Source organism: Syngnathus leptorhynchus, chromosome 2 (assembly GCF_054491065.1).
Source record: "Syngnathus leptorhynchus isolate UIUO chromosome 2, UIUO_Slep, whole genome shotgun sequence".
Lineage (NCBI taxonomy): Eukaryota > Metazoa > Chordata > Actinopteri > Syngnathiformes > Syngnathidae > Syngnathus > Syngnathus leptorhynchus.
The window spans coordinates 8,332,120-8,346,007 of NC_141196.1; the positions used below are offsets into that span (position 1 = coordinate 8,332,120).

The following is a 13,888-nucleotide window of genomic DNA, read 5'->3' on the forward strand; positions in this document are numbered from 1 at the left end:
TAGATAGATAGATAGATAGATAGATAGATAGATAGATAGATAGATAGATAGATAGATAGATAGATAGATAGATAGATAGATAGATAGATAGATAGATAGATAGATAGATAGATAGATAGATAGATAGATAGATAGATTTTCTTGTGAGGCTGTGATGTGTGCGTGCATGTGTATAAGTGTGCGTGTGTGTGTGTGTGTGTGTGCGTGCGTGCGTGCGTGCGTGCGTGTGTGTGTGTGTGTGTGTGTGTGTGTGTTAGGGGGGTATGAATTGAGTTGCTTTCGACCTTTCTTATCGTGGGGTCCGCGAAAGGGACACTTCCGGTTTACCCGGAAGTCAGCGTAATTCCCAAAGATGGCGGAGCAAGGTCCGATGGCCATAGCGATGCGGCTACGAAACCAGCTACAAACCGTCTACAAGCTGGACCCTCTAAGAAACGAGGTGAGCGGGATGTCCTTCACTGGGGTGATCGCGCGGAACGAGCCGCAGGTGGCCGATTTAAGCGTTTACAAAGCAGACACTTGCTCGTCTGTTGTCGCTGAGCTGATGGAAAGAGCGGAGAAGGTGGCGGAGATGAAGGAAGGAGATGCTGGGGGAGAGTGAGCATATCTTGTCTTATCAAGTCAAACCATCTGCGAAAGAACAAGCTCCGGTATGCTGCGTTGACCAGTTCCACACTCGGAAATGCGTGGCTTTTATCAGCTTTGGAGAATGTAAACACCTCCACGGAGCGCCTGCTGCTAACCGAGTACACGCGCTCATGTGGTCGGTCTGTCATAGGCTAGCCGCGCGTTCGCGGAGCTGTAAAAGTGAAACATTTTGTACTCGAGTTTCTTTCAATGACATGTTTTCATTCTGATGAGAAAATAAGTGCCCCTCCATCCCCTCTCACCCAAACAACAATGTGTGTGTGTGGTGGTGGTGGGGGGAGTCAGTAAATTGAATCTCATTCACTCCAAGAAACGCTTTGTGTCTCTGCTGCCATAATTAATAGTTATAGTTATAGTAGTAATGTGGTTATCCTGAAGCCTATCCCAACAGTTAGTGCAGTCGGCGGGAACACCCTGAACTGTTTGCCAGCCAATCACACGGCACAACCATCCGCATTCAAAGTCACACCTATGGGCCATTTGAACAATTCTCTTCCCAGTATTTTTTGAAGAAATTAAAACAAAAATTCCCCCCTGATTTTGATTTGTTGAATTCTTATCCGCGTTGTTGGGAGACTTTTTTTTTTTCCGGGGGGTTAATTGTTATTGTTTTATCCCAATACGTTTCATTGGCCGTCAATTACACACCAATTTTGGCTGTTTGGGGAGCCTGGTCTGGTCCCACTGAATATCAGGGGTCTCCAAATCCTGTCGATATTATCAATTTCAATTCATAAGTAGTATGGATGCCGGTATTGGTATGATGTGTTCAGTTGTGTGTGAGGTATATGTTCTGCAAATGAAACATTTGATGTCTGTGTCGTCAGGAGGAGGTGAAGTTAAAGATCAAGGACCTTAATGAACACATCGTGTGCTACCTTTGTGCCGGTTACTTCATCGACGCCACCACCATCACCGAATGTCTGCACACATGTGAGTACCCCAAATATTTTGTTGTTGGGAGTAACACTTATTCACTGAAATGACCTCCGAACTTAGAACTTTTAGAGGAACTAAATTGTTTTGTATTGTGCAACCAATATGGAGTTGTTGTTTTTCAGGCCAATGTCGGTATTTGGCTGAGGAAAATTCGATAACTGAGAACCGATTATTTTTCAAAACCAATATCTGATGAATGGAATAACTTCTCTTTAGGCTCCTTAACACTTAAACAATAAATATATGAATTACAGGTGAACATTTAACTGCTTTGAAATATTTTATTTTGGTGATAAATTCCACCAGGCAAAACACCTTCACGTGTGGCCCATTAATAGTATTAGCTAACATACAGGCAAAAATGTAACAGCGGAGGAGATAGAAAATGAGAATATCAATTCATTTAACAAAAAATAACACCACCGTTCCACCAGGGGCGCTAAAGTAATTTAATCAATTTATCACTTCGCCCTAAATGCAAAGGAAAACGCAAAAAATGGAACCAAAACTACAACTTAAATATTTAATGGATTTCTTTGAACTGTCAAAATGATCTTTCTGAAACATTTAGGTGGAACTGAGTCAAATAATGACCTTTGCCTTTTCTGTATCCTTTCCAGTTTGTAAAAGTTGTATCGTCAAGTACCTTCAAACCAGCAAATACTGTCCCATGTGCAACATCAAAATCCACGAGACGCAACCCCTGCTCAACCTCAAGCTGGACCGCGTCATGCAAGACATTGTCTACAAGCTGGTGCCCGGACTACAAGAAAGTACGTGGACTCCTTCGCATTGCAACTTCCGAAACGCGAGTACCCGACTGATTTCGCTTGTGTTTGACACAGGCGAAGACAAAAGAATAAAAGAGTTCTATCAGTCGCGGGGCTTGGAAAGGGTCATTCAGCCTGCGGGAGACGGTGAGTATGGCAAGAAAAATGAATGCAATTGCTTTGGAATGATTTTCATGATACTCACCCATCATGTGTTGTTTGTTCTAGATTGTGTGTCGGAAGCGTCAGGTTTACCGTACACCAGCTTCGACCACTCAAAGGCTCACTTTTACAGATATGACGAGCAGGTGTCGTTGTGTTTAGAACGGCTAAGGTGAGATCTGAGCTTTCAAAATGCATCAACAATTAATATTAGGGTGAATTATTATCTTTTTTTTTTTTTATTGTGTAGTTCGTCACTCGCAGGGAAAGATAAGACGAAACTTGCATTACAGGTCAGTCATGTGCACACACACAGACACACACACACACACACACACACACACACACACACACACACACACACACACACACACACACACACACACACACACACACACGCTCATTCTATATACATAGTGAAAATTATACACACTGCAGTTCAAAGCCTTTCTGGTTCTGAAGACATTTGATTTATTCAAACAATTTCCTGCGTGTATGCGCAGCAGAAGTTTGTGCGTTGTTCTGTGCGAGCGGAGGTGAGGCATCTACGCAAAGTGCTTTGTCATCGGCTTAATGTGGAAAAACATCAGGTTGGTGGCATGCGCTCCCTCACTTTCTGTCTATTATTTATCCATGATTTGTGATGATTATTATTGTTGTTATTATGTTTGTCATGCAGGTCCAGATGTTGTTCAACAACGAGTTTTTGCCCGATCACATGACCATGAAGCGCTTATGGTTATCACACTGGTTTGGAAAGGTGACATGACACATCCGTTTATTTGTACATCGACAGTAAATTAAATCTGAGGATGTGTGAGGGGGCGGAGGGGTGCTATCAAATAAAGAGATTTATAATTTACACAAAACTAATTTAAACTTAAAATGAAAATAAACAACATATAACAAATGAAAGTAAATGAAACAAAAAATAAAATTAAAAAAATCAATAAATAGTTGTAAAAATAATTTTAAATATTATTAATAAACCAACTATATCATACATTTAACTCAAAAAGAAAATAAATCAGATATACATTTTGATTAACACTCAAAATAAATTCAAAATAAAAATCATTGAAGTAAATAAAATACACAAAACGTCCATCCACCCATTCATTTTCTAAACCGCTTGTCTCCATGGGGGTCCCGAGCGTGCTGTAGTCTAACCCATCAGTCATTGGGGCAGTAGGCGAGGGACACCCTGAACCGGTGCCAGCCAATCGCAGGGCACACAGAAATGAACAAACATTCACACTCACACCTACGAGCAATTTGGAGTGCTCAGTAGTCCTACCAAGAATGTTTTTGGAATGTGGGAGGAAAACGGAGTTTCCGGAGGAAAGCCTTGCTGACACGGGGAGAACATGCAAACTCCACTCACGGAGGGCCGGAATCAAACCTGCATCCTCCTAACTGCGTGGCAGACGTGCTAACCAGTGCACCACCGTGCTGCTACACAAAATGGAATAACATAAAAAAACAAAACAACAAATTATTGAAATGACATAAAAATAAAATTGCCAGTACATAATTTAGCGAAATGCATCTACTGTACATTTTGAGTGTTTTCCATAACTTAGATTGAAAGGATGGGAGATGAAATATGTGAATATGAAATGTATTTCTCATGATATATGATTGTTTTGTGTGTCCAGGCGCAGCCACTAGTGCTTCACTACACCATCAAGGACAAACGTAGCAGATAGAACTGTTGGACTTTGGCCTTCTTTCCTTCCTTCGTTCCATTCTTCACCAACACAGCTGTACATATTTTGTATAATACATATTTCTATTTTAATAATAGTCTTTGTGTACATGAACTTATTTTCCCTCCTTTTTGTATTTTTGAAAATAAATTTAAAATATCAAACAAGTAACGGCTGGTCTCACTATTTCACTGCAAAACAAGAGGGAGACAGACATCCATCTTAAAACGTGTTGAAGGTTCCAACTGGCAAAACAGCAACAGTAGAGATAATGCAGTACCACCTTGTTTCCACCAGATAGCGACCTTGTTCTTTTTGCATCCGGAATTCAGCTCATATTACCGCATTTTAATAGTCTAAATGTTCTTGGATCGTTGAGCTCACCATGGCACACTATGCTACTTATACTTAATTTATACACACATAAAAGTGTCACATGGTCGTAAATAAACACTCTGTTAATGTCTTCTGTTACGCGGTGGTGCAAAATTAAATATTGGCCTTCCTCAAAACTGGACGCTGACAAACTGTTTTGTCTCGTCTCGTCTTGAGTGACAAACAAAATAAAGAAATATTTAATGAAGACCTCCGAGAAAATGCAGAATTGTTATCTGGACAACGCTGGATTAGGCAGATGTACTTAATCGAGTGACCAGTGAAAATACATGTTTTACTTGAAAGTAATTTTGCCATAATTCATTAACAACCTGGAGCTATTATTATTATTATTATTATTATTACATGTTGTAGTAACAGTAGTGAAATACACATGAAATAATATGAACAATAACACATTAAGGCACACAATATACACATTAAATGCACACCTTACAATCACAATAATAAATGCACCACAATATAGTGCATTTTTATTTTTCAAAAAAATCCCACTGAAATAATACACATAACACAAACACACACATGTTCACACACACACCCTTAGACACACTAGATAATGGTCAAAACAATACACACATACGCAATACTAAATAAAATTATGCAACTCAATCGTACACACACACACACACACACACACACACACAGACACACACACAATAATGTGCACACAAACACGTAATACATATATTAATGCAGAAACAAACGTGCATATTTGTATTACACACAATAACACACATACGTAGAAAATGTATCCATCTTGTATTATGATTATGATGATAATGTAAGTAGACTTTTAGCACTTGCTTGCATCCACTTGCCACCTACACCCCACCACCCCACCACCGCAACCCCTCCCCACCCTGTCGGGCCTTGGGTGGGTTGCTTGTTGTGAGTGGGCCTAATAAAATGGGGGTGGCCACTTGACCTTTGACCCCGTGTGATCACAGCCCATTACCTCCTTTGAGAGGTGGGAAACGTGCACACGGCCCGCACAACCGCACACATGCACATTTACATTGAGCCCCACTTCACTCACGTTTTTTTGACATTTATATTTAGGATTGCTGTCAAAAAGCTTTTATCGCCGAATATTGTCATGAAAATACTTTTGAAATTTGTTTTGAATGTGTTTTTGTTTATAGGTAAAACCAGAACCACTGACAACAACAACAACAACACAACAATCTAATTTTATTTTGTTTTGGGATTAAAAACAACACCAACAGCAACTACTGCTACTGCTACTTCTTCTACTACTACTACTACTACTACTACTACTACTACTACTACTACTACTACTACTTTTACAGATACATGCCTTTTGTTTGGTATGTTGTTTTTTTTTAGACAAAATGAATGGTGCCTTGTTTGTGTCGTTTCGAGGAATTGACATTGATATAATTTCAAATTGCAAAAATTGACTTTTTTGGGGTTGTTTTCTTTGAATAAAATATTTATTTTTAATCTCAAAATCAGAATTTACATGCTTTTTATCATTCCTGGATATATGGCCTGTGCACACTTTGTTCTGAGTTAAAAAAAAATGTCCATATTTCTTTTCTGTTTTGTTTTATTGCTAAATGGATTCCATTTACCTTTTGCTTTGTTTTTCCAGGTTAAAGGAAAAAATATTGTTTTCAGATGACTTTTTTTCTATTTGGTTTTCTTGCTTGTTGAATATATTTCAAATCACAACATTTATGGATACATGCTTTTTTGATTTTAAGATTAAAAAAAATTGTTAAAACCATAAGATTTTAATCTACTGTGTTTTTTATGTTTTTTAAAAATTGCATACTCTACATGGTTTTGTTGGAGATGTTGGTCTTTTGATGTACTAACAGATTTTTGTTGTAGTACTTTTGAAATCACAACATTATAGGATATGTTCTTTGTTTTGTCTATCTGTTCATCAGTTGTTCCTCTAAAAAAAAAAAAAAAAATTTTAATCGGCTTTTGACCCAAACGGCGTCATGGCGTGCCGCCGGTGCGTGCATGTTCTTCACGAGGCGTGTTGTCTTCACACGGGGTCCATTTGCTATTCATGGCTGCGCCCCTACCTTTCTCCCACCCGGCTTGGAAGGAGGCCAGATGCGTGGCAATGTTAGTGTGGTGCGTACATGGAGCGATCAATCAAGTGTCTCCTCTACGGAAAGATGCGTGGAAGCATATGGCGCAGGGGGCGGGAGAAAGCTGCGAGCTTCTTGTGTCAAGAGGACACAAAAAGAGAAGAAAAGGAAGAAAGCTCATAGTGACGTCATGACACAATCACACTTTAGTTGTTTTTTTTTGGGGGGGGCGTTAACCAGGCGTCTGTTTAACAATGTTTGTATAGCCCCCCCACACACATCCAATTAAACTTTTGTTGCTTATGTTTTTTTCTTTTTCCTCCTTAGAAAATGCATGATAGCATTTTAATATAAAATAACAGATACTATTGAAGTAATGAATCATATATAATAACAGTCTATATATATACATAAGTCTATATCTTGAAGCCCCGCAGAAATTATTTAACTCACCTATAGGTTCACAATGTATAATAATAATAATCCTAAAATAAAGCAGTTTGATTCACTGTGGAAATTGAACATTTTTACAGTAAGCTACATATCTTAGATTGAATATTGATTGCTATAAGTTCATCTCAATGTCAGTTTTGTAATTTATGATTAAAAAATAGATCACATTTTAAAATCGTGTTAAGCTTTTTGTCATTGCTGTTTTACAATGTTGTTGTCTATTAAAACATAATTACTGTGGACTGTTATGAAAAAATATCATTTCATGTCAATAATAATATTTACCAAGGTGATGTGAATTGCTGAAATTATACTTTATTTTTCAAAGTGAAACAAAAATAAATCGATTTTACTCAAAACTGTCTAAATCGATCAATCAAAAATGTCTTTTTTTGAAATATCATAGAGTCTTTATTTACACAGATGCGGATTAAATACATTAAAATTCTCGTGTTGAACTTCATATATATTTATATATTTACTGTATATGTACACAGGCTGCAGTGGCTCATCATCATCTTGGTAATGGCCTTTTAATAATGGCCTGCCACTTATCCAGACTGGAGTAAAAAAAAGCGATATGAGCTAATAAAATGTTTATTAAGAGAGTAAGTCCTCTTTAAAAGTCCCATAATAAATTAAATTGAAGGAAAGAAGAAGAAAAACACTTCTTTTTTGTCAATATCCGTGCAAAAGTTTGGGAAATAAAAAAATGCCCCTTTCTAAATATTTTCTGTTTGTAAAAAGCAAGATGTCAGTCGTCAACTTCGATCTCCTCGTCGTCCTCCGAGAACTCGTCGGTGGTCTGTCCGCGTGACGAGGAGGGCGACTGGGGGAAGATCCGGTGCGAGGAGGGGGTCCCCCTGGCCGGGGATCCGCCCGGAGAGCTCCCTTCGCCCCCTTCCCCTCCCGCGCTTCCTCGACCTCCCCCCGGAGCCTCGTCATTATTGTCCATGGCCACGAGCTTGTGGAGGGTCTGCGGCGTGATCTTCTTCAGTGACTCCACGTCCGCCTTCATCTCCTCCAGGTCGCGCTTGAGTTTGGCGCGCCGGTTTTGGAACCAGGTGATGACCTGCGCGTTGGACAGGCCCAGCTGGCCCGCGATCTGGTCCCGGTCAGCTGGGGACAAGTACTTCTGGTAGAGGAAGCGCTTTTCCAGCTCATAGATCTGATGGTTGGTGAAGGCCGTGCGGGACTTTCGCCGCTTTTTGGACGCCTGCCGCTGGCCGAACGCGTTCAGGTGTTCCCGACCTGCGAGCAAACGATGGTCTTAATAATAATAATAACAACAAGAATATTAATAATAATAGTTATTCCAAACACCAGGCTGCTGCATTTGCATTAAAAAGACTTTTTTCCGGAGCTAATATTTTGGTGCCAGCAATTTAATTTGATATAATATTTACGTAAGAAATGTCTTGTTTATTTCACGACTGAACATCAAAGATGATAACGAGATATCCCTCCCTATGTCCAGTCAAGTGCAATGGACTAAAATATGGTCATTTTATTGTCCCCCCTCCAAATGCGTAAATACACAGAGAAATTAACACATATAAAAATCATGATTCTTACGTCATGTTTTAGCTTCATATTTTGACTAATGGCACATTTATTAGTGGCAAATTTATGTCATGCTGTCACGCCACCAATGCGCAATTACGCACACATAATATTATATTCTGTAATTCATTTATTTTAATATCTACATAGACATATCATCTGTACTTTACATTTTGGGTAAATTAACATCTATCTATCTATCTATCTATCTATCTATCTATCTATCTATCTATCTATCTATCTATCTATCTATCTATCTATCTATCTATCTATCTATCTATCTATCTATCTATCTATCTATCTATGACATGATACACATTCCCCAAGAAATTGGCTTCTCAAACTATTTACATGCAATACAGGAGATCAACTTGTTTGGTGTACCTTCGGCCGCCTGTATGACGTTGACCTCGAGGCCCTTGAACGTCTTGCTGGCCAATTCCTCCAGGGCGCACAGCGGCGACGACGGCGTGCCGATGCCGTTCCGGGCGCCACTGGCGGCGGCCACCTTCTCCAGGACCCTCGGCCGAGTCGGACATACGCTGGACGCGACAGAAGAGGCGGCGGATTTCTTGACCGAGGGCTTACTGAGGATGTCCTCGATACTGAACGGCGTCAGTGGCTTGTTGGAGTTAGCCGGTGGCGGCAGCTGGTCCAGGGGTGGCCGCCTTCTGTCCTCGCCGGCGGACTGCAACACGGAGCCCGCCTTCATGTCTTTACTAGAGGTCATCGCCCGGAGGAAGAAGAAAATAAAAACAACAGGGAGAGGAGAAATAGTTTTCTATTTCATTCGCGAGGCAGCGTGGAGCGTCCACAAGTGGTTCCGGGGGAGTTGTGCTAAAAGTGTGTCCGCCTTTGCGCTCGCATATTCCGGCAGCGTTCATACGCTCGGGCCCCCCCCTCCTGCCCCCGTCAACAGTGCGCCTCTAGTCCGCGGAGCTCCATGCAAATGCTCGCCAAGTAGCGTCGGTCTTGCAGTTTGAAAAAAAAAAAAAGGACAAGTAGACGGAGGAGAAAGGGGGTGAAAGTGTCCCAAAGCAGGAGGAAGCAGAAGGTGACTGCTAACGAGTTGTTGTTGATTGGCCGAGGCTCAATTAGAGCGAGGCGACACCACTTCGCTGACCCTCCACCTCCTCCACCTCCCCCCAACGCCACAACCACCACAGTTGCGTCTTAAAGGGCCGCGCCCCAAAATACGCACTCCGAATCAGGGTTGAGAGGGGAGGAGTCTGATGTTGCTGCCGATGATGATGAGGATGATTATATGCTTCCAAATATTTACTCTTGCGCATTCTTGTACAGAAAGAAGTCCACTCACACAATAAATACATACCACAAAACACATGAGTTGCTAAGAAGACAAGTCGTGCGTAATTACGCACTGAAATGGACCCATTTGAGGTTTCTGCTGACAAAAAGGTACAATTAAGTAGGCCCAAAATTTTGCATCAATTAATTATGCAAAAATATTTATTAAAGAATAATAAATAACAAGAAGTTACAAGGTTAAAAAACGTAACTTCTCACTTCCACATTTTATTTATGAATGTAGTTTGACAATGTTTGATAAGTAATTGGCTATAGTTAAATAAGATGGGATGGTATCATGAAATGCTTGTTTTGATTATTATGATTTTTTTTAAAACAAACCATAAAAGACATACTCTATAAAGATACCACACACAGGTTATGTTTTGGTTACTTAGATCATGGTAGACATTTTTATAGCACTTTATTTGAATTATTATATTTTCAATATCCTTTAAGGATTCATGCTATTTGTATACAGTTTATTATTGATACGTTTTCAAATACATTTTAAATTGCACGAAAACAAGGCCAATATAACAAGTGTTATAGTTTGGTCTTATTGATATGTGATTTTTGCATATTAACAAATAACAATTAATAATGCTTGATCGGTTAGAGTCTATTTTAAATCATCAATATCGAGTGTTAACATTTATTAAAGACATACTGTATATTAAAGAACTGACTTTTAAAAATGTATTTATCTGTCTTTCAACGTGACTCCTATGTTAATCACACACCAACGATGTCCTGCAGCTAATTTTGTGGCGTGTCATCAATTGATGTACATCTAATATGAACCATTATATACTGAATAAAGTTTTGGATGAGATGTGCACGTGGAGGGAAATTTGTTTCTTTCAATGTTCAACCAAAAATAAGCCCAGGTGATGAAAAAAAGCTTCTTTAAAAAAAAAAAAAATCGTTCGCCAGCACGTGTATTTTACACTTTTGACGTGTCAGCATGTTTTTCCCCCCTTAGTGTGTTCGTGTGTGTTGTTTTTAAAGTGCACTCAGTGGTTGGCCATTTGCATGGCAGGAAGATGCGTGTTGTTACGTGCCAACATGACCATATGGTGACACAAGAAGCCATAAAACAGCAGGGATTTCTATTAAATCTGCCTTAGGGGTCTTTTTTTTTTAATTATCATTATTATTTAGGAAAGACGAGTGTACTTTATTAAACACAACAATTACTTTGATTTAAAGAAGGCACTTGTAACATTGAATTTGTAACATTGGAATATTTTATGGTAATACCGTTTTTTTAACGCCGCTATTTTTTATCGAGGAATAAAATCGTAAAATTAGATTTTTTGTTGTTGTTGCTTGAAGTTAAATCACTATCACTTGACCCCATCCATCATCAACTATTTTAATTAGATAACTCCCGTTCGACATTCTCGCTACATTCGCCGCCTGCCTACAACGAAGGAAAAAAAAAATGTAAAAAAAATACAAAGACGTGTGGGTCAAACGCTTGTGGTAATATTTATATTATATTAAAAAAAAAAACTACGATAAAAGGTACACCGCATAATTAAAAGTACAGTGAGTCATGCTGCAGCACCTAAAGGCAATTAGTCTCAACTAATTAAATGAGATGCTTTAAATAGGCTATTATGAATTCAAACATAATTTGTGTTTAAAATGGAGGGCTTATTGTGCATGAGCCACAGTGCAAGTTTTTTTTTTACACAGAACATCAATACGTTTTACAAACATACACATCTTAAGTCATAATTAAAGTCACATCCAATTCATTATAGGAATATATACTACGTAACAAAGAAAACGTATTTACTTCGATTTTAACACCTCCGAGGAAGACAAAACAAGAGCATTGTTTTCTTTATTTTATGTAAACCAGGGTTTTAAAATCGAGCAAATGTCTTTGCACATTACAATTCGGTCTATTTTTTTTTTTTTTGAAACAATATTTGTTATTTAATAATGCACACATTTTAAGTCATTTTATACACCAACAAAAAAGCAAATCCAATACAGGAGTTGCACTGAAAATGAAGATTGCTTTGCGACGGTTGAATGTACAGCAATACAGTTTTGTTTTATCCAGTGAAGGGAAAGCTGCAATTTAAATGACGATGAATATTTTGTCAGCGTGTGAGTGCATGGTGGGCTTGTGTGTGCACGGGCGCCTGCTCTGTAATGACAGAAAACTGTTGTAAACGCCTCCTGGAATCTGCTAGGAGCGGCGTTTGGGTCTCCTCGGATATGGCTTGCTTGTTGCTTCCTTAAGTTGTTGTCGAGTCGGCTTTCCGGGCAAACTATCACATAACGAGAGTCAAATGTGGCATTTACTCGTCACTTTTGTCTCAATTGATTTGAATTCAAATCAATAACGCACTAAGATAACTTTTAAGTCCTAAAACGTGACTTTCTGAGTGAACCTTCGACAGCTGTTCATCGGAGAAAGGGACATGCGTCTTTCCAAGCCGCCAACGAACGCATTCTTCTCGTGACAACAGCAGGTGTTTAGATAGTATGATCGGCGACGTTGGGAGGGGCGGTGACACGCCCTTCAATTGTCATTTGGTTGTCGCCGGGACATTCCGTGAATCCTTACCATCGTCCCCTCACTTAGTGCTTAGAAAACATAAAATAACACAATAACATAAAAATGCATCCTAATTGGAAATGTAATTAGATTCCAACGGTTAATAATAAAGACAGACAAAATTTTACGGGTCTTCAAAAAAAATTATAAAATTATTTAAAATTTTACATCTCACAATAACGAGCTTGCCAGCTAGATTATTTACAAATGTTAATATACATACAATATGATAGTAGCATTTATAGCATCATTTTTTTTAATTTATTAATTTTATAACTTCAAACAAAATATATTTTCACAAAACTGGTAGAATACTGCCAATGCTCCACAGACACAGAAAAAAACACTGTCCTTTGATATTTAAATGTTACAAAAATCCATCTGAATTTGGATGGATTTTTTAAAATGCTTAAAATAAACTAGAAAAAGTGCAGCAAAAATCCAATGAAAATGAAAGTGATAAAAAAATACCAAAATAAATATAAACAAAAAATAAAAAATAAAAATACAAAAGCAGTCTAGTTTTCGAATTAAAAACATAAAACCTACAATTACAGTGGTGAAACAGTAACAACATTAAAAATGTGTGTTTCAAGGCTGGAAGTTATTATTTTTTTCTTATGAAAATGTTATTTTAATAATCTATTCCACTGGATGAAAGTGCACATGATAGTCAAATCCAACTGGTTAACTTTGCATTGCTTGTACTGCTGTGCATTAACAGTCAGAATTATTCTATTGTGATTTCACAAATCAGTGAAACAGACAGATTTTCCTCCCCTGTTTTGGTATCATATGCGTCGTTCTGTTTTTTGTTGGCCTCCATTCAGGACTATTAAGGCCTATCTTTTCATGTCACTGGCCATATCTTGGCAAATGAAGACAAATGTTGGTGTGAGAAGGCCGCGTTCCAGGAGATCCTTGGACAAATTAATCACTGCAATTCTATCCTCCGGCACTGGGGCAGTGCCCCCGCTTCTCCTGCGGTCCCCGATGCAACGTTGCTCGGGGTAATGAGGCCGGCGCGATGAGCGAGCCGAGTCTTCCGAGAGATGCCGTGACGCCTCGACCTTGGAGATTCGCCTTCTCCCAGGCATGCATCGGGTCCTCCTCACCCCACTTGGCATCAGGATTTCATTACGACACTCAGTCCACTCTATCACCACCTCCAATGCATATTCCCCCCACCCTCTATCTTTTTGCTCCACTTTGCTCTCAAACCAAATGAGGAAATGGCTTGTTTGTTCAATGACAGTCTCTGAGTTTGGGCTGTAAAGATAAATGATC

General features: G+C 39.0%; 2 protein-coding genes across 5 annotated transcripts; one reads left to right on the plus strand and one right to left on the minus strand.

Annotated features, from left to right (window-relative positions):
- The first annotated feature begins 278 nt into the window (after positions 1-278).
- Positions 279-4,385, plus strand: pcgf1 (polycomb group ring finger 1). 4 transcript variants are annotated; one of them, XM_085904997.1, is made up of 9 exons: positions 279-439; positions 1,476-1,581; positions 2,208-2,360; positions 2,433-2,504; positions 2,586-2,691; positions 2,770-2,812; positions 3,023-3,109; positions 3,199-3,279; positions 4,178-4,385. In XM_085904997.1, exons 1-9 carry the CDS (start codon positions 353-355, stop codon positions 4,226-4,228), a joined length of 786 nt encoding a protein of 261 aa, XP_085761123.1. In that variant the 5' UTR covers positions 279-352; the 3' UTR covers positions 4,229-4,385. The 4 variants fall into 4 exon arrangements, with proteins under 4 accessions (XP_085761123.1, XP_085761133.1, XP_085761143.1 ...); XM_085905007.1 differs by having other exon boundaries at positions 3,026-3,109; XM_085905017.1 differs by having other exon boundaries at positions 1,479-1,581.
- A 3,172-nt stretch (positions 4,386-7,557) lies between these two features.
- On the minus strand, positions 7,558-9,870 carry lbx2 (ladybird homeobox 2). Its single transcript, XM_085904980.1, has 2 exons — positions 9,097-9,870; positions 7,558-8,400 (listed from the first exon to the last, which is right to left on the minus strand). The coding sequence occupies exons 1-2, from the start codon at positions 9,440-9,442 to the stop codon at positions 7,904-7,906; spliced, it is 843 nt and encodes a 280-aa protein (XP_085761106.1). The 5' UTR covers positions 9,443-9,870; the 3' UTR covers positions 7,558-7,903.
- Positions 9,871-13,888: the final 4,018 nt, after the last annotated feature.

Bases quoted from the DNA above. Each gene is read 5' to 3' on its own strand.
- lbx2 (XM_085904980.1), bottom strand. From the start codon at position 9,442: ATGACCTCTAGTAAAGACATGAAGGCGGGCTCCGTGTTGCAGTCCGCC. The intron at 8,401-9,096 runs GTACACCAAACA...GTTTGCTCGCAG, and splicing joins CGTCATACAGGCGGCCGAAG to GTCGGGAACACCTGAACGCG.
- pcgf1 (XM_085904997.1), top strand. From the start codon at position 353: ATGGCGGAGCAAGGTCCGATGGCCATAGCGATGCGGCTACGAAACCAG. The intron at 440-1,475 runs GTGAGCGGGATG...CTGTGTCGTCAG, and splicing joins TGGACCCTCTAAGAAACGAG to GAGGAGGTGAAGTTAAAGAT. The intron at 2,505-2,585 runs GTGAGTATGGCA...TGTTTGTTCTAG, and splicing joins CATTCAGCCTGCGGGAGACG to ATTGTGTGTCGGAAGCGTCA.